Source organism: Cyprinus carpio, chromosome B16, assembly GCF_018340385.1.
Source record: "Cyprinus carpio isolate SPL01 chromosome B16, ASM1834038v1, whole genome shotgun sequence".
Classification (NCBI taxonomy): Eukaryota; Metazoa; Chordata; class Actinopteri; order Cypriniformes; family Cyprinidae; genus Cyprinus; species Cyprinus carpio.
Window position 1 is genome coordinate 24,808,097 of NC_056612.1, and position 13,487 is coordinate 24,821,583.

Below are 13,487 nucleotides of genomic sequence, written 5' to 3' on the forward strand. Positions count from 1 at the left end.
TATGATTATATGTGGCTATTTTTAGTAGTCAAGAACAGGCTTTTCTAAACTTGGCGCTTTGCTGATAAGAGCTTGAACGTGCGTTGGAAGCTCTAGTCCCACAGAGCGCTCCAAAGATGTTTGTTACATTTACATTTGCAAGACGTCTTTCTCATCAGACTTTTGACCCATTTCCTAATATAAGAATTGTCATTAAAATAGTTTAGTTTAGTTATTAACATTTTGCCACACCTGCCAATGACAGGTGATTGATTAGATGGTTTCCTTTTTCCTATTATTTCTCAGACAAAATGCTGCATATTTCTTTGTGAAATTGAAATGTTAAATAATAAAACTAACTTGAAATTTTAAAACAAATCCGAAAAAAAAAAAAGAAATCTCTTCATATAAACAAAGGCTTTGCCTGTGCTCTATCTAAAATCAGAGGCGACCACTGCATTTGAATTACTATCCAAAAAAGATGCTAAATACATGTTATTTGGATTGTATAATTAAAAAATTTGCACTAATGAAACAGCAGGTATTTATAGGCTGCTGCCCCTTTAAGACAGAATGCACGGATCCAATATAATGATGCACAGCAGATTTCTTTCTCCACTGTATATGTTCACTTAAGACATAACCGACTGTGTTTATGAGAATACTTGCAGAGACAATGATTTTGAGAATTTTTTTTTTTGTGTGTGTGTATGTGTTCATTCAAAAGCGAGGAAACGCGCAAGAGGAATCAATTCTGTGTATGCGCATTGTCTGAAACGCAGCTCTCTGTGCACGCTTTGATTGAGTGCACCCAAGCTCCGAATGCACACTAATGGTTTAAAACGCTTGAAGGTTTAAATCGCCAAGACTTAGAAACAAGTGCAAACGATCAACTACGATCCGTTTCACCCCTACAAGCGAGTGAATATCGCAAATCAAATCAGGAATTTTATATCACTATTCAAGATAGCCTGTCGGGGAGGGCGGTGATACATTTTGGTAGCCCGACTGGAAAACACAATAGCCCCGGGACGTCGGGCAAGCAATTTTGCAAGCCCTGCAAACACATTTGAACACATTGATTAGGAGTCACAGAGGACTGCATTTGGACTCTTTAGCACATTTGCTTAACTGCAAATGGACAAATTAACAGTGACTTCATGCTCTGGCTAAACAAATGGTTTGCTTTGCACTAATTACTTTTTAATGAGGGCTGGACAGGATGCTAAAGAGCATATATCTGTGGTACAGTCCTTGAATTTCCCGAGGGTGTAGACATCCCCCCCTCTCAACCCCCTGAGACGGCCTTTGATTTCAGCCCTCAGTGTCTCATCTTTGCACGGCCTGTTTTGGTGCATTAGTGAGAGGGTGCAAGCTGGGTTTTGAGAGCAAACCGGCTCTATCTCCTCTTTGCAGAGCCCTAGCAGTGATGTTACATAATAATACTACGCATCCCATGCCTAAATGGATTACGCCAGAACCAAGTTTGCTTGGCTCATCAGATCTTACAAGACTTCATTGGACTTTGTTTGATTCATGCACTGACAATAATTCATTTCGGTCATGAAATTATACTTAATGCACTGCTGTAATTTGTATGCACAAGAATGTTCATTTTATTAGCAAGAAAACATGCCATTTTATTTGGGCCATGGCTGTCTTTTATGTATTTGTTTTATTTTTTTCTTCCAATTTTGCTAATAGGGCAGAATCTTTAAACTTCAAATATGTTCCTGTTGGCTGTGATTTTGTTGGTTCTCTCAGCATTCAGTGAGAGAAATTACTTGACACTCAAATGGTCGTGTCGCACCTGGTCAGGACATGGTGTGAGAGTGACAAGCATGAGTCAAGTTGAGATTGACAAGCAGCCTCTCCTGCTTTCAATCTCAGCAGTGGTGGTTGCTTGATACCAGTTGGGCTCATTAATGCAGCTCTAAAACCACGGGGATCATTCATCCCATTACCCTTCGTCAGTGACTTCTGATACATCTGTCGAGGAGGTCTGCTCCAAACCTCAGAAATCATTTCAGCTCAGAGTTTCATCTCCAGTGTGTAGCACAGTATTGGTATCGTTACCCTGCTGAAAAAAACTGTAGAAACCATCACAGGAATTCTTATGGTTTCCATTAAAACAATTACAAAATTCCTTTTTGTAGTGTGTTTTGGCCATTATTCCAATAGGAATTACTGTTGTTCTATTGTTTCCCATCTGACAGATTACATCCCACCAATAGAATCCATCAAATACCAGTAGACACTATTATAGTTTACGTTAAATCCAATATAATTCCCATTATAACCCCTAAATCCATTAAATTTTCTATTGTGTTTTTGCAGGGGTTCTATTGTTTTTTTTGTTTTTTTTTAGCTGTGAATATTATGGTATTACTACTTTTACAGAATTTACTTAGATCAGTTTATTTTGTGTAAATAAATAACTATTACTTTAGTCAATTATTAAAGTATTACATAGGTTACATAGGCTGATTTATTCATTTTTAAGTATTTGGAATTTTAAGATCAAGTGGAACTTGTGCTGAATGTTTCATTTCATCCAAGTGAAATTAGCAAAGCCGATAGACTGAATTTACACTTGTTTTAAACACGGAGCCAGGCGCGAGTTGACACAGGTTGCGCGAGTGCATCAAGCCTCGTCCATATTGTCAGATGCACTCGTGGAGACTTGCGGTGCGGAGCTGCGCGCGAGTATAGCAGAGCATTACAAGACAGGCTGAGTGTGTGTGGCGAGTGTAACGTTAAACGGCTCCTCTGTGAGACGCGGCAGAGAGGAGAGAGTATGACAAGCATACAGAGACACAGGCTGTGTGTGCATTCTTCTGTGTTGGGAATAGCGAAGATGCATTATAAACTTCTTTCAAATTAGAATCTGTTTGGGAGATAAAATGTGCAAGATAATGTTCATGTACTAAAAACATCTAAGAATGTTTCTTTTATTGTTAAGTACTGAAAGCAGAACCGATAATGGAGCTCTTGATATGTGTTGTGACACAGCTCTTGCAAATTAACACATCGCAGGCTTTGCGATTAGCAAAACCGCAACGTCTCAAATCGCGATTGCGATTCGATTTCGCTTAATCGCACAGCCCTACTGGTTAGTGTTTTATTTTGCTCATTTATGCTGGTGTTTGTCACTAGTGAGTTAGGTCATAAGCTCTGCATGAGCAGACACCACCTGAAGAGAAACAGCATCTATAACATATTAAAACAAATCTCTTTAGTTGCTGACTCTTGTGTCATTAACTAAGTTAGTTAAATTTTGTAATATATAGAGGAAAATTTGGTGTAGGATTTACTATGAAACAATTTGAACTCAGAAATTGCTTATTTCACAAATAATTAAAAAGAAACATCAAGTAATACATTGAATTAAACATTGAATTTAAGTAGAAAGACTGAAATAGTATTTTCTTGTAAAACAAACTCCCAAAATTCTTCGTTTTATTTACTTTTTTAAAATCTCTTTTGCATTGTTTAATGTTCACACACTTGTATATTCAGAGCAAATTCACTGTAACGTTTTAACAGAGTATTAGTTTCCCTTCTTTTAAATTTACTGATTTTTGTGAATGGAGTAAATATGGTGAAAAATAAGTGTTCATTCAGTTTATTTGTGTTATATCTGTCATTGCACCTGCAGCTATTATTCTGATTTCTAACTCACAGATTATTGTCATAGAGTAAGAACTTTGTCAACTCAAACTCCATTTAAGATGTGAGCACTGCTCCAGTGTCATATTTATATTACCATGCTTGTCATAAGATATATTGAGGAGATTTGACAAGCAAATCAGGAGAGGCATGTCAAGTCTTGTTGCATGCATCAGGGCTCAACTGTGGGGATTTTTTTCCGCTGTCCTGGTCAGTATTTCAGGCTATTATCAGCTCCATGATGGCTATAAAACAATGACGTTATTGCTTTACGTGTGTGTGTGTGTGTGTGTGTGTGGGTGTGTGTGTGAGTGACCATTTTGTCAAATGGCCCAGAACTCTCTCTCACTGACCCAGGGTCATCTTTATTCTTGAGCCTTGATGCCCTTTTATAGGGGTGCAAAGGTTACAAGCGTTTGTGTTATTTCCATAAACTGATGCAAATCTTTATTAGTTTAACTTGTACAAAATAGCAGTCATCAGTCATATAGGTTAGAGGGCTAGAGTTCAGTGCACAGAGCAAACACAACCGTGTTGACCTCTGGTTGTGTGTCTCTGTTTCAATGATCCTGCTAGCTTAAAGCACCCACGTGCTGGCAGCAATGCACGTTATGTAACAGACAAAAGCCCGGCTAGCCAATGCAGAAAAATCTGTTGGGTGCTGTCTGTTTACAATCCATCACCTAGGTCTCTCTGGCAAAACCAGAATGCCATAATGATGCTACAAATGTGATGTTGAGAGTAGGGCTGGGCTATATAGCTAAAAAATGTATCAAAAATATGTTTAATATAGTTCTGTATCAATAATTATTGAAATGTTTTAATAACCCTTTTTAAAACGGAGCAATAGAATTTTTTTTCATTTACCAAATTTATTAAGACAACATTTTTTTTTGTTGTTGTTTTAAGTCAAAAACAAAATAATATTTATAACAAATATCTCCTTTCTTATGTTTTATATGCAGATTAAATAAGTCTTAAAGGTGCCATGTGTAAAAATTGAGGTAAAAATATCCAAAAAATGACCTACACGCATCAAAAGAATGAGAAGAAATAAGGGCGATGATGTCATTAAAAAAATGTCAAGTTAGAGGCTGCAGAGATATGAACCTTAATTAGCATTAGCATTACTAGCCACGGCCCCGACAGGTGTCGTAATACCAGTTTCAGCCATGGGAGGCGGTATGCGGGCAACATAACCACCAGCCAACCTGCAATACACGAATAACTCTCACGGCTTGTGGGCGTACTTGAACCTGATGTCAATCGAGTGCAAGCCCACTACTTCATTTCAGTTCAGGGAAGAGAGCGGAAGGATGGGAAAACACAGGGAACCAACCGCGCTCGGAATCACAAATCAAATCCGATAAGAAAAGGAGCCGAACCAGAGTAAACATAGGCACTGCGTTATTCGCTGGAGGACAACTGAGGACTTGAAAGAAATGAGGTTCCTCCGAACTTGCAACATTTCTTTTGGATTGGTAAGTAAGATGCTGTTAGTATTTCGCTGAAGTTTGTTTTATATGTTTGCGTATTTTTTTCGGGAAGTTATAACATAGAAATGTATCGAAGGCTGTTCGATAAACGTGCTAATGTTAGCGATGGCTAGCTATAACTTACCCACAGATCCGATCCGGTTTTCACCTGTTATCTACCAAAGCCCGTCTCTACCAAGCTGATGCTAAAATGTAACATTACCTAAGAAGCTTGAAATGTCTTCGATGATAATGAACCCGAGAGAGAGAGAGAGAGAGAGAGCCCCCCGGCCGCCGCGCGCGCACTCACTCACTATATTCAGAGCGGTCAAGTTTTTGAAAGCGTGTGAAAAGAGTCAATTGCGTGTCTCACGGTGAATGCTTGAGAGTTGGCAGCTCTGGTTACTTGGTTGGCGCTAGCTTGGTCAACATCAGCTGTCTGATGTTGACCAATGATGTTGACAGAATGCTGTCTGTCAAATTAATTTAATTCAAATAATGTGTATATACAACTCAAAATATAACATGAACAAAAATAACATGAAAACACCCAACGTCCTCTTAGGCTTCGGCAGCTTGAAGATGTCATGTTTCAAAATCACTTGACATCACCCAACGTCCTCTTAGGCTTCGGCTATGGCTCTAGGGTTTGTTGTGAAGGTAGGGGCGGAGCATAGAGACTATGCCGTTTCTCGTTTGTTACTTAGAGTAGACCAATTCACTTTATTGAGGCATACTGCCCCCATCTGGTATGGAATGTGGAGTATGACTAGATATTTTTGCCAGACATTACACATGGCTCCTTTAAGGAAACTTTTGTCTTGTCTCCTGAGGCCACAGGAAGGCACAATGAGCAAAATAATGCAGCTTATTTAATTGTTTATTCAATGCAATGAAATAACAACTGTCTATAAAAAACGTGCATAAAGTCTAAATTAAGTCTATATTATAAATCAAATATAATTTCGTAAAATTGCATGAACAATTATTAACAAAACCGCATCATACATTTATGCATTGCTTAATACAAAGAGCCAAAGTGCCATTCACACAGATTACATTTAAAAGCAGAGTGATATGGAATAAACATTCACAAATTTGTGACGTTTTCTAAAAGTTTAAACTTTTTTTTTTAACTTTGCATGTCTACATCTCTTGTGTGAGACACGAGTGCAGCAGTCATATTTGTCCATCTAAAAAATGCGCTGAATATGAGTTCTGTGTGAATGGCTTGGTTTCGGTTTTAACCTAATTAAGATCTTCTCTGCATTGAGCTACTATATTTCTCCAATATTTTGAATGCATAAGCAGCAGTGGCGCATCGCATGTGCTAGACTAACAAAACATTAAAATGCAGCAATGTCACATCATCACCGCATTTCGTGCACCACTGACAAGGCTCCCGGATGCACACACAACATTCGATTGTACCGTTTTTGTATTCAAATGCGTTTTTTTTTTTTTTTTTTTTTTTTTTTTTTTTTAATTCGACTAATATTCATTCTTTATTCACAATCTCCTCATAACAGACAGGCACAGCACTCATTTCAGCATGTGTTCGTGGGCTGTCTGCGTCACTCATAGCACGTGCCTATATAGTGCGCTATATCTAACATTTTTTCTATCGTTATCGATGGTGTAACATAAGGGTATGGAAATTGACAAAAAATAATATCTCATTATTTTCTGGGATTTTATCAACAACGATAATTTAGACGATATTTTGCAGATTGTGTTATGTGCTGGTATCTTAAAGACTACCGTTGACAGCTGACTCCTAAAGTTTGTGATATTCTTCATATTCTGTGTGCTGGTCAGTTCACACTAATAGAAATTAATATTTTCCAATAAGTTTAAATAGATTTTTACCTTTTATGGGCATTTTTACGTTTTATAAAGCCATTTTTCTGAAAGTGTACATTATCCTTTGAGTCAAATTTTTACATTTAATTAGTGAATTATAAAAATAAGACATTTGGGCTGTTACCAAGCAAATTAAATCAGTATCAACAAAATTAATCTTCGCAAAGCAGAGGAACCACAGAAGCTGCATCTGAAGTGGCATTCAGATGTATTTACACACTACTGTTAAGTGCAGAACATGAATGCATTATACCTGCAGTTACAAATGCATAAATAATGTTTTGATATATTAAACATAAAAACTTGAATACTGTTATTTGAAATTATTTAAGTAATACAAAAATTGCCAGCAGATGGCAGGAAGTCACTGTTAATAAGTGAGTCATTGCGATTGAACCGAATCATTAAAATGGTTGATTCATTCAGGAACGAAACACTGTCATGTTGCTCAGAGGCGTAAAACAGTGCTGTGGCTGTTTAGAATTATTTTTGTTGTCGAAATAGCACAAAAACAGCCAATATGTTGTCTAAACTGTATGTCTCTTAACTTGTTAATTGAACTGGTATTAAAAAAAAAAAAAAAAAATTATATTTCATTTGTAATCATGGTCATTTTTGTAGAATAACGTCACTCTTTGTGTGATAATAACTATATGAAAATATATAAATATATACATTTTCTGTCCCCATATCTTGAATTTTGTGATCATTGTAAATACATTTTATTAGACTGAATCATGCAGTGAAAGAACACACTCTAAATGCACACTCGCAATAGTCTAGACTTCACGTAACGTTTGCGTGCCCTCTGTAGGGGTGTTTTGATTGGTTTTTGAAAAATACTCGATAATGTCAAATCGCACAGCATTTAAACAATAATACCGATATTATCGCAGACGATATATATCGTGCACCCCTAGTGTGATGTCAATAAATACAGATACCGTTTTATCACCCAGGCCTAGATGAGAGTTCATCAAAATTGCCTATAAACTGACTCTGTAACATGCTGGTATAGCCTTTTGTTAGTTGTTTCTCTTGCAGTAACCTGAGAAGTTAAAGGAATAGTTCATACAAAAATTTAAATTTGCTACAAAATTGTCTCGCCCTCAGGCCATCCAAGATGTTGAGAAGTTTGTTTTCTCTTTAGGAACAGATTTGGAGAAATTTAGCATTGTATCACTTGCTCACCAGTGGATTCTCTGATATATATTCCTTTTTTAAAAAATACTTTTTTATCAGAGAAAGCAATATTATGAATAGAGGACTCACATTTTTCAATGATGGATTTGTTTATTGCATACAGCTTTTGATTTCAAAAGATGTTAATTGATGGAGTTGTGTGGATCACTGTGATGTTTTTATCAACTGTTTGGACTCTCGTTCTGATGGCACCCATTCATTATAGAGGATCCATTTGTGAGCAAGTGATGTAATGCTAAATTTCTCCAAATCTGTTCAAATAAAGAAACAAACTCATCTATATCTTTGATGGCCTGAGGGTGAGTACATTTTCAGCAAATTTTCATTTTTGGGTGAACCACAATTTGTTGTTTTAGATTTTTTTTTTTTTTTTTTTTTTTATTTTTTTTTTTTTTTTTTTTTGTCAGGTATTTATATGACTGCATGACTTCTGTCTTTGACAGTTTTGCTTGTTGGATGGTCCTGCTGAGAGCTTATGACCTTGTCCTGGGGTCCCAGACCTTTGGAACTGCTGCCCTGTTGTGTTTGTTTGTATTATAGAAGAGGACGACTCACTCTATCTAATGTTATGAAAGATGTCAGGTGAGCGTGAAGCAAGCTTTATGCTACTGAGTCATTCAAGGTTTTATTTAGCTCTTCATATTTCCTTTGAACTTTGACAGGAACTGTTTTGGGTCACTAATCTTATCTCCACCCAGTGGATTAGTCTGATTAGCAGCTCTGGGCAGGAGCTCTTTACATGCCTAGAAATCATCAGATAGGGATGTTTAATCATGTTCTAGATTCAACGGATTCTCTCGTTTTTGCTGTTGGTCTTTCTCTAGCCACTCTTCTATAGTTGCCAAACAAATTCAAAGCGAGAGAGAAAGCAGCTCCCTCACTGAAAAGGCCCTTTATGTCCATCAGTGGCACTGTAAGCAGGCTGCCTTTTTGTTGGGCGTAGAGGTGGGGAGGGCCCAGTAAGGAATCATGAGTCATGGTCATTATGTTGAAAAGTTTGAGTCAGAGCTTACAGGGAGGCGATGGCAGCGCTGACAGGGTGTACCATTACAGCAGGGAGGGGAAATTTAAACTTGGGAACTTTTGACTGCAGAATGTCATCATCTATATGTGATGTCTCTGTTAGTTAGCAAACCTGTAAAGTGTAACCAGCATCAATGAATCACTATTTAACATGTCAGAAGATTTACACTGACACATTTGTTTGAGTTGATTTGCATTTTCCTGTTGAGGAGGATGAAATTGCCACTTTAATTTGATCTGTCATCCATAAAGCTTTGTTGTCTAATCTTGTTTCAGCAGCCATTTAAAATGCTTTAACTGAGCAGCTCGGCTTGAATAAGACACTGTGGTATGGCTGCACGATATTAAAGAAAATGTGATAGCTTGTTAAATGGGATATTTGATGTCCAGTACGAAATCAATAAAAATTATATTTAAATATTCAAAAACTGAAAATTATATTACTACCTTGTTATATCTAGGATCTCTGCTTATTATATGTTTTGTCTGTTTCTGAATTAATGTAATGAAAAAAGCTTATTTGTTGCTTAATTGGTATTCATATAATATTTTAAATGGTCATCATTATATTGTAATTATTTTTTGATGCTTATTTTTGTCTGACTGTGGAAAGTGGGAAGGGGGAGGGCGATACCGATATTAAGGAGTAAAAAAGGCAGATATTGATATATCGGCCGATATTCTTTGTGTATGTTATAGTACAGTACCAGTCAAAAGTTTGGACACTTTCCCATTCGTGTGCCAAACATGTAACTAGTACGATACATAAAATACAGTATATACATAAACAATATTTATACATAAACACGTTTTTTGCAATGATCACTCAAATGTGGTGATCAAACATTTATAGTGACGTGACAGAGTAATGGAGGCAGGGCATTTAACAATTTAACAATAAACTTTATTATCCAAAATGGGTCTGTCATCAGTGCACTGAACAGTAAAGTTGAAGTTTATTCAACTTTAATTCAATTCAGTTCCATTCAGCTTTATTCCGTTGAAGTTTATTTCACTTCGGAACATTGATTCACGGGTTTGCGCTACTGTCTTCACACACAGACAAAACTTACTAGAGAAGTGTGACATAATATAAGCTCTGTAAATAAATACTATACAAATTCACGTCTCGCACACTTTAATGCCCTTTGAATGTAACATGTACGTTCCCTTGGAACTGGAATCATGGCGCCATTTCATGTGAAGTCCACTTCGAAGGACACTTACGGTCGAATAAGACAATGCTTGAATGCTGCCTGAACAAGAGATAGGGTGGCCAAACGTGCCATTTTCGCAGGACACGTCCTGGCCAGGATTTTTATATTGCCTAAAATATCTACGTTTTGGCTTTGTTTGCACAGACCAATTGTTGTATGACAAAGTAGCGTGAGAGCTCTAGAGAGCAGACGGCTTCTCGTGCTTTTGAATCGCTCTCACGGTACTTTGATGTCATACACCGATCGGTATGCTCAGTGCTGCTTCCATTCAAACACTAATATGTACACGTATTTGCATCGCTTTGACCGTTCTCTGTAGCTCCCACCTTCTCACGCACCACGATTGGTCCATTACATACAATGTCTGCATGGTATTGGTCAAACGGTATGAAAACAGGAAACATAAGCCAAAACCTGGATATTTTAGGCAATATAAAAATCCTGGCCAGGACGTGTCCTGCGAAAATGGCACGTTTGGCCACCCTAACAAGAGACCTCCTTACTGAAGTGAAAGTGTTGACTGTATCACTATCTTGCGAACGCACCGGCGGATCTCCACCAAATTCAGGGGATTCCTTCAGCTCTAGTGGCTGGGGGCTGGGGGCTATCGATGCGGGGGTGGTCTCATTCTAAAGAGGACCTCTAGACATACACTCAATTGCGTTCAAGAGGGTTCCTCGAGGTGAAGGGATCCCCCGAATTTTGTGCGGATTCACCTAGCCGTTACGGAGATATGGCCGTTGGTGTAATTGGTGTTCTGTGGTGCAGCAGGACTGTGTACCCAATTTTTTCTTTGCTCTTTGCATCACCATGAATGTAAGTTTCTGAATTATTAAAATCATTGCCTTATTGCAGGTTTTTGAGATATGCGTATTGTATTGCATTATGTACATAATTGATTTTTCAATCATTTTAATAACAGCCATAACTGATAGTTCAGTGGCATTGTTCAGCTCCTCCAGTGCTTTCCTGTGCTGGCTTCTCAGCTGACCGCCACTTTGTGTCAGGATGTTTCGGGCAGTGCAGTTTAAGGCATAAAGGATCAGAGCTTTTATGTGCATTTGATTTTATGCAACCTTCAAGTCATGTTGGAATTAATGTATTCTATGAGATACATGCACATGAATGGTACTTTCTGTGAATATTGACTGTACAATTTAGTCTTTGTGTGTTTTGTGTGCTGTTGATGAGGAATGACTATAAAGCTTACTAGAAAATATCACTCATTTAGCCAGTTTATTAGGCGGCAGACTTGCGTGACAAAACTAAATTTTCCATCATTATCTATGCATCATTCTTGTGCTGACACAGAGAAAGCATCAATTACACACATAACTTGCTCTTCTTTGTGTTGCATTTGAACAAAAAGAGTTTCCTGTCTTACATAAAATACAAAAGAGAGACATAAACAAAACTGCTGACACAACCATTTATTCAGACTAGTCTGAACTAAAATCATTTGAATGCACATGTTTGTAATTATGATTTGCAAATGTACAAGTAGGAAATTCTTACAAGGACTTAAAGAGTTAAGAACTAAAACAATTTTAAAAGCTATATTGATTGGTTAGGTTAGCTCAAACAGCATTGAAAACTTTTTACATTGTTTTCAATGTCACTTTTGAAAAATGTAATGCTTCCTTGCAAAATAAGTGTTCATTTATTTAAAAAAAAATCTTGCTCACCCTAAACTTTTATGTGTATCTGACAAAAATAAAATTTTATTATTATGACTGGTGAGGTCAGTGGGGAAAAAAACATTTTGAGCCCTGTTTTGTGTGTGGGTGGGTGTTTTCCCCCTCACTATAGCATTGAATTACTTTTTATTTTACAGTTATTGAAATAACATCATTTGGGACTTTAAAATGTGCCTAATACAGCACTATCATAGTAGCCATCTTTCTAATGAATTGCAAATTCTCTGTAATGCAAACTAAAGCATTCTGCTAGGCTCCACAGCAGAGGTCACAGGAAAGACATGCGACTCCTGGAGTCAACAGATCTCTGGTAATGTGCACCAATATGATGCACAGAGCCAAAGCTTAAACATGGCCTCACTGTCTGTTTTCTTCTCTTGCTCTTTAGGTGTGGCTAAAACAGTCCTTCTGCTGTGAGGGAGAATTGCTCTCCTGTCTTTTTCTCTCTCCTGATGCCCCCTTCTGCACTGTAAATTCATGATCACATGACTTTGGATATGGACGCAGTCCTGTCCGACTTTGTCCGTTCTACTGGAGCTGAACCTGGACTGGCCAGAGACCTGCTGGAGGGTGAGCCAAAACCATCCTGTTCCCCATCACCCTCTCTGGTTTTATATACAGACATAACTAATATTTATGCAGTTTTCTCTGATATTTTATGTAACTTTTCTTGATTATACATACTTTACAAAACTACATGAGCCATGTAGAGATAATATGGTGTCTACCCTGACAAAGGTCTTTATGATTAAGTGATTGCAGAAGAGCAAAAAAGCATCTATATGAATGCGTGCAGTAAAGCCTTAACAAACCCAGCACATGTTGCCTAGCAACACTGCAGATAAGAGAATGAGTTAAAATATGTATAGTTCTGCAGTATGCATGCTTGACAGTCGGTACTGACCAGTATTTGCACAAGCAACTGCCGCGGAATGTGTCATTGAACTTTGCTGTAATGTCGGGTTAATGTTTAAACTCCTAAGCAGAGGTGCAGTGGAACTATGAACTCTTATTTTCTTGCATGCTTTATGAATGTGGCTTTCTTCGCAGGAAAGAACTGGGACCTCTCGGCTGCGCTGAGTGACTTTGAACAGCTGAGACAAGTGCACGCTGGGAACCTCTCATGCACCTTTGCTGAAGAGAGAGAGTATCACTCCTTTGAAAAGGAGATGGCTCGGACGGGGCGGCCACTCTTGTATCGCCAAGATGAGGCTGTTCAAGGTACGAAAGAACTAGAAGGTCTGTCTGCACGGCCTGACCTTAATTTTCAAATGTGGTTTGTAATTTGTGTAAATGATTTACCCTGATCATGACAGTTAGTTGCATATGATGTCATTTCAAAGCCTTGCCCACTCTCACCT

General features: G+C 37.7%; 1 protein-coding gene across 6 annotated transcripts in view; it reads left to right on the top strand.

Annotated features, from left to right (window-relative positions):
- LOC109106254 (OTU domain-containing protein 7B) overlaps positions 1-13,487 on the top strand; it is a 29,099-nt gene that overhangs the window by 6,072 nt on the left and 9,540 nt on the right. For 5 of the 6 annotated variants that reach the window (XM_042741678.1, XM_042741674.1, XM_042741679.1 and 2 more), the window contains exons 2-3: positions 12,515-12,696; positions 13,177-13,347. In XM_042741678.1, coding sequence (XP_042597612.1) covers positions 12,612-12,696; positions 13,177-13,347 — 256 coding nt within the window. In that variant the 5' untranslated portion in view covers positions 12,515-12,611. Of the gene's footprint in view, positions 1-8,750; positions 8,772-12,514; positions 12,697-13,176; positions 13,348-13,487 lie in introns of those variants that run through there. The other variant, XM_042741676.1, reaches the window with a different exon arrangement.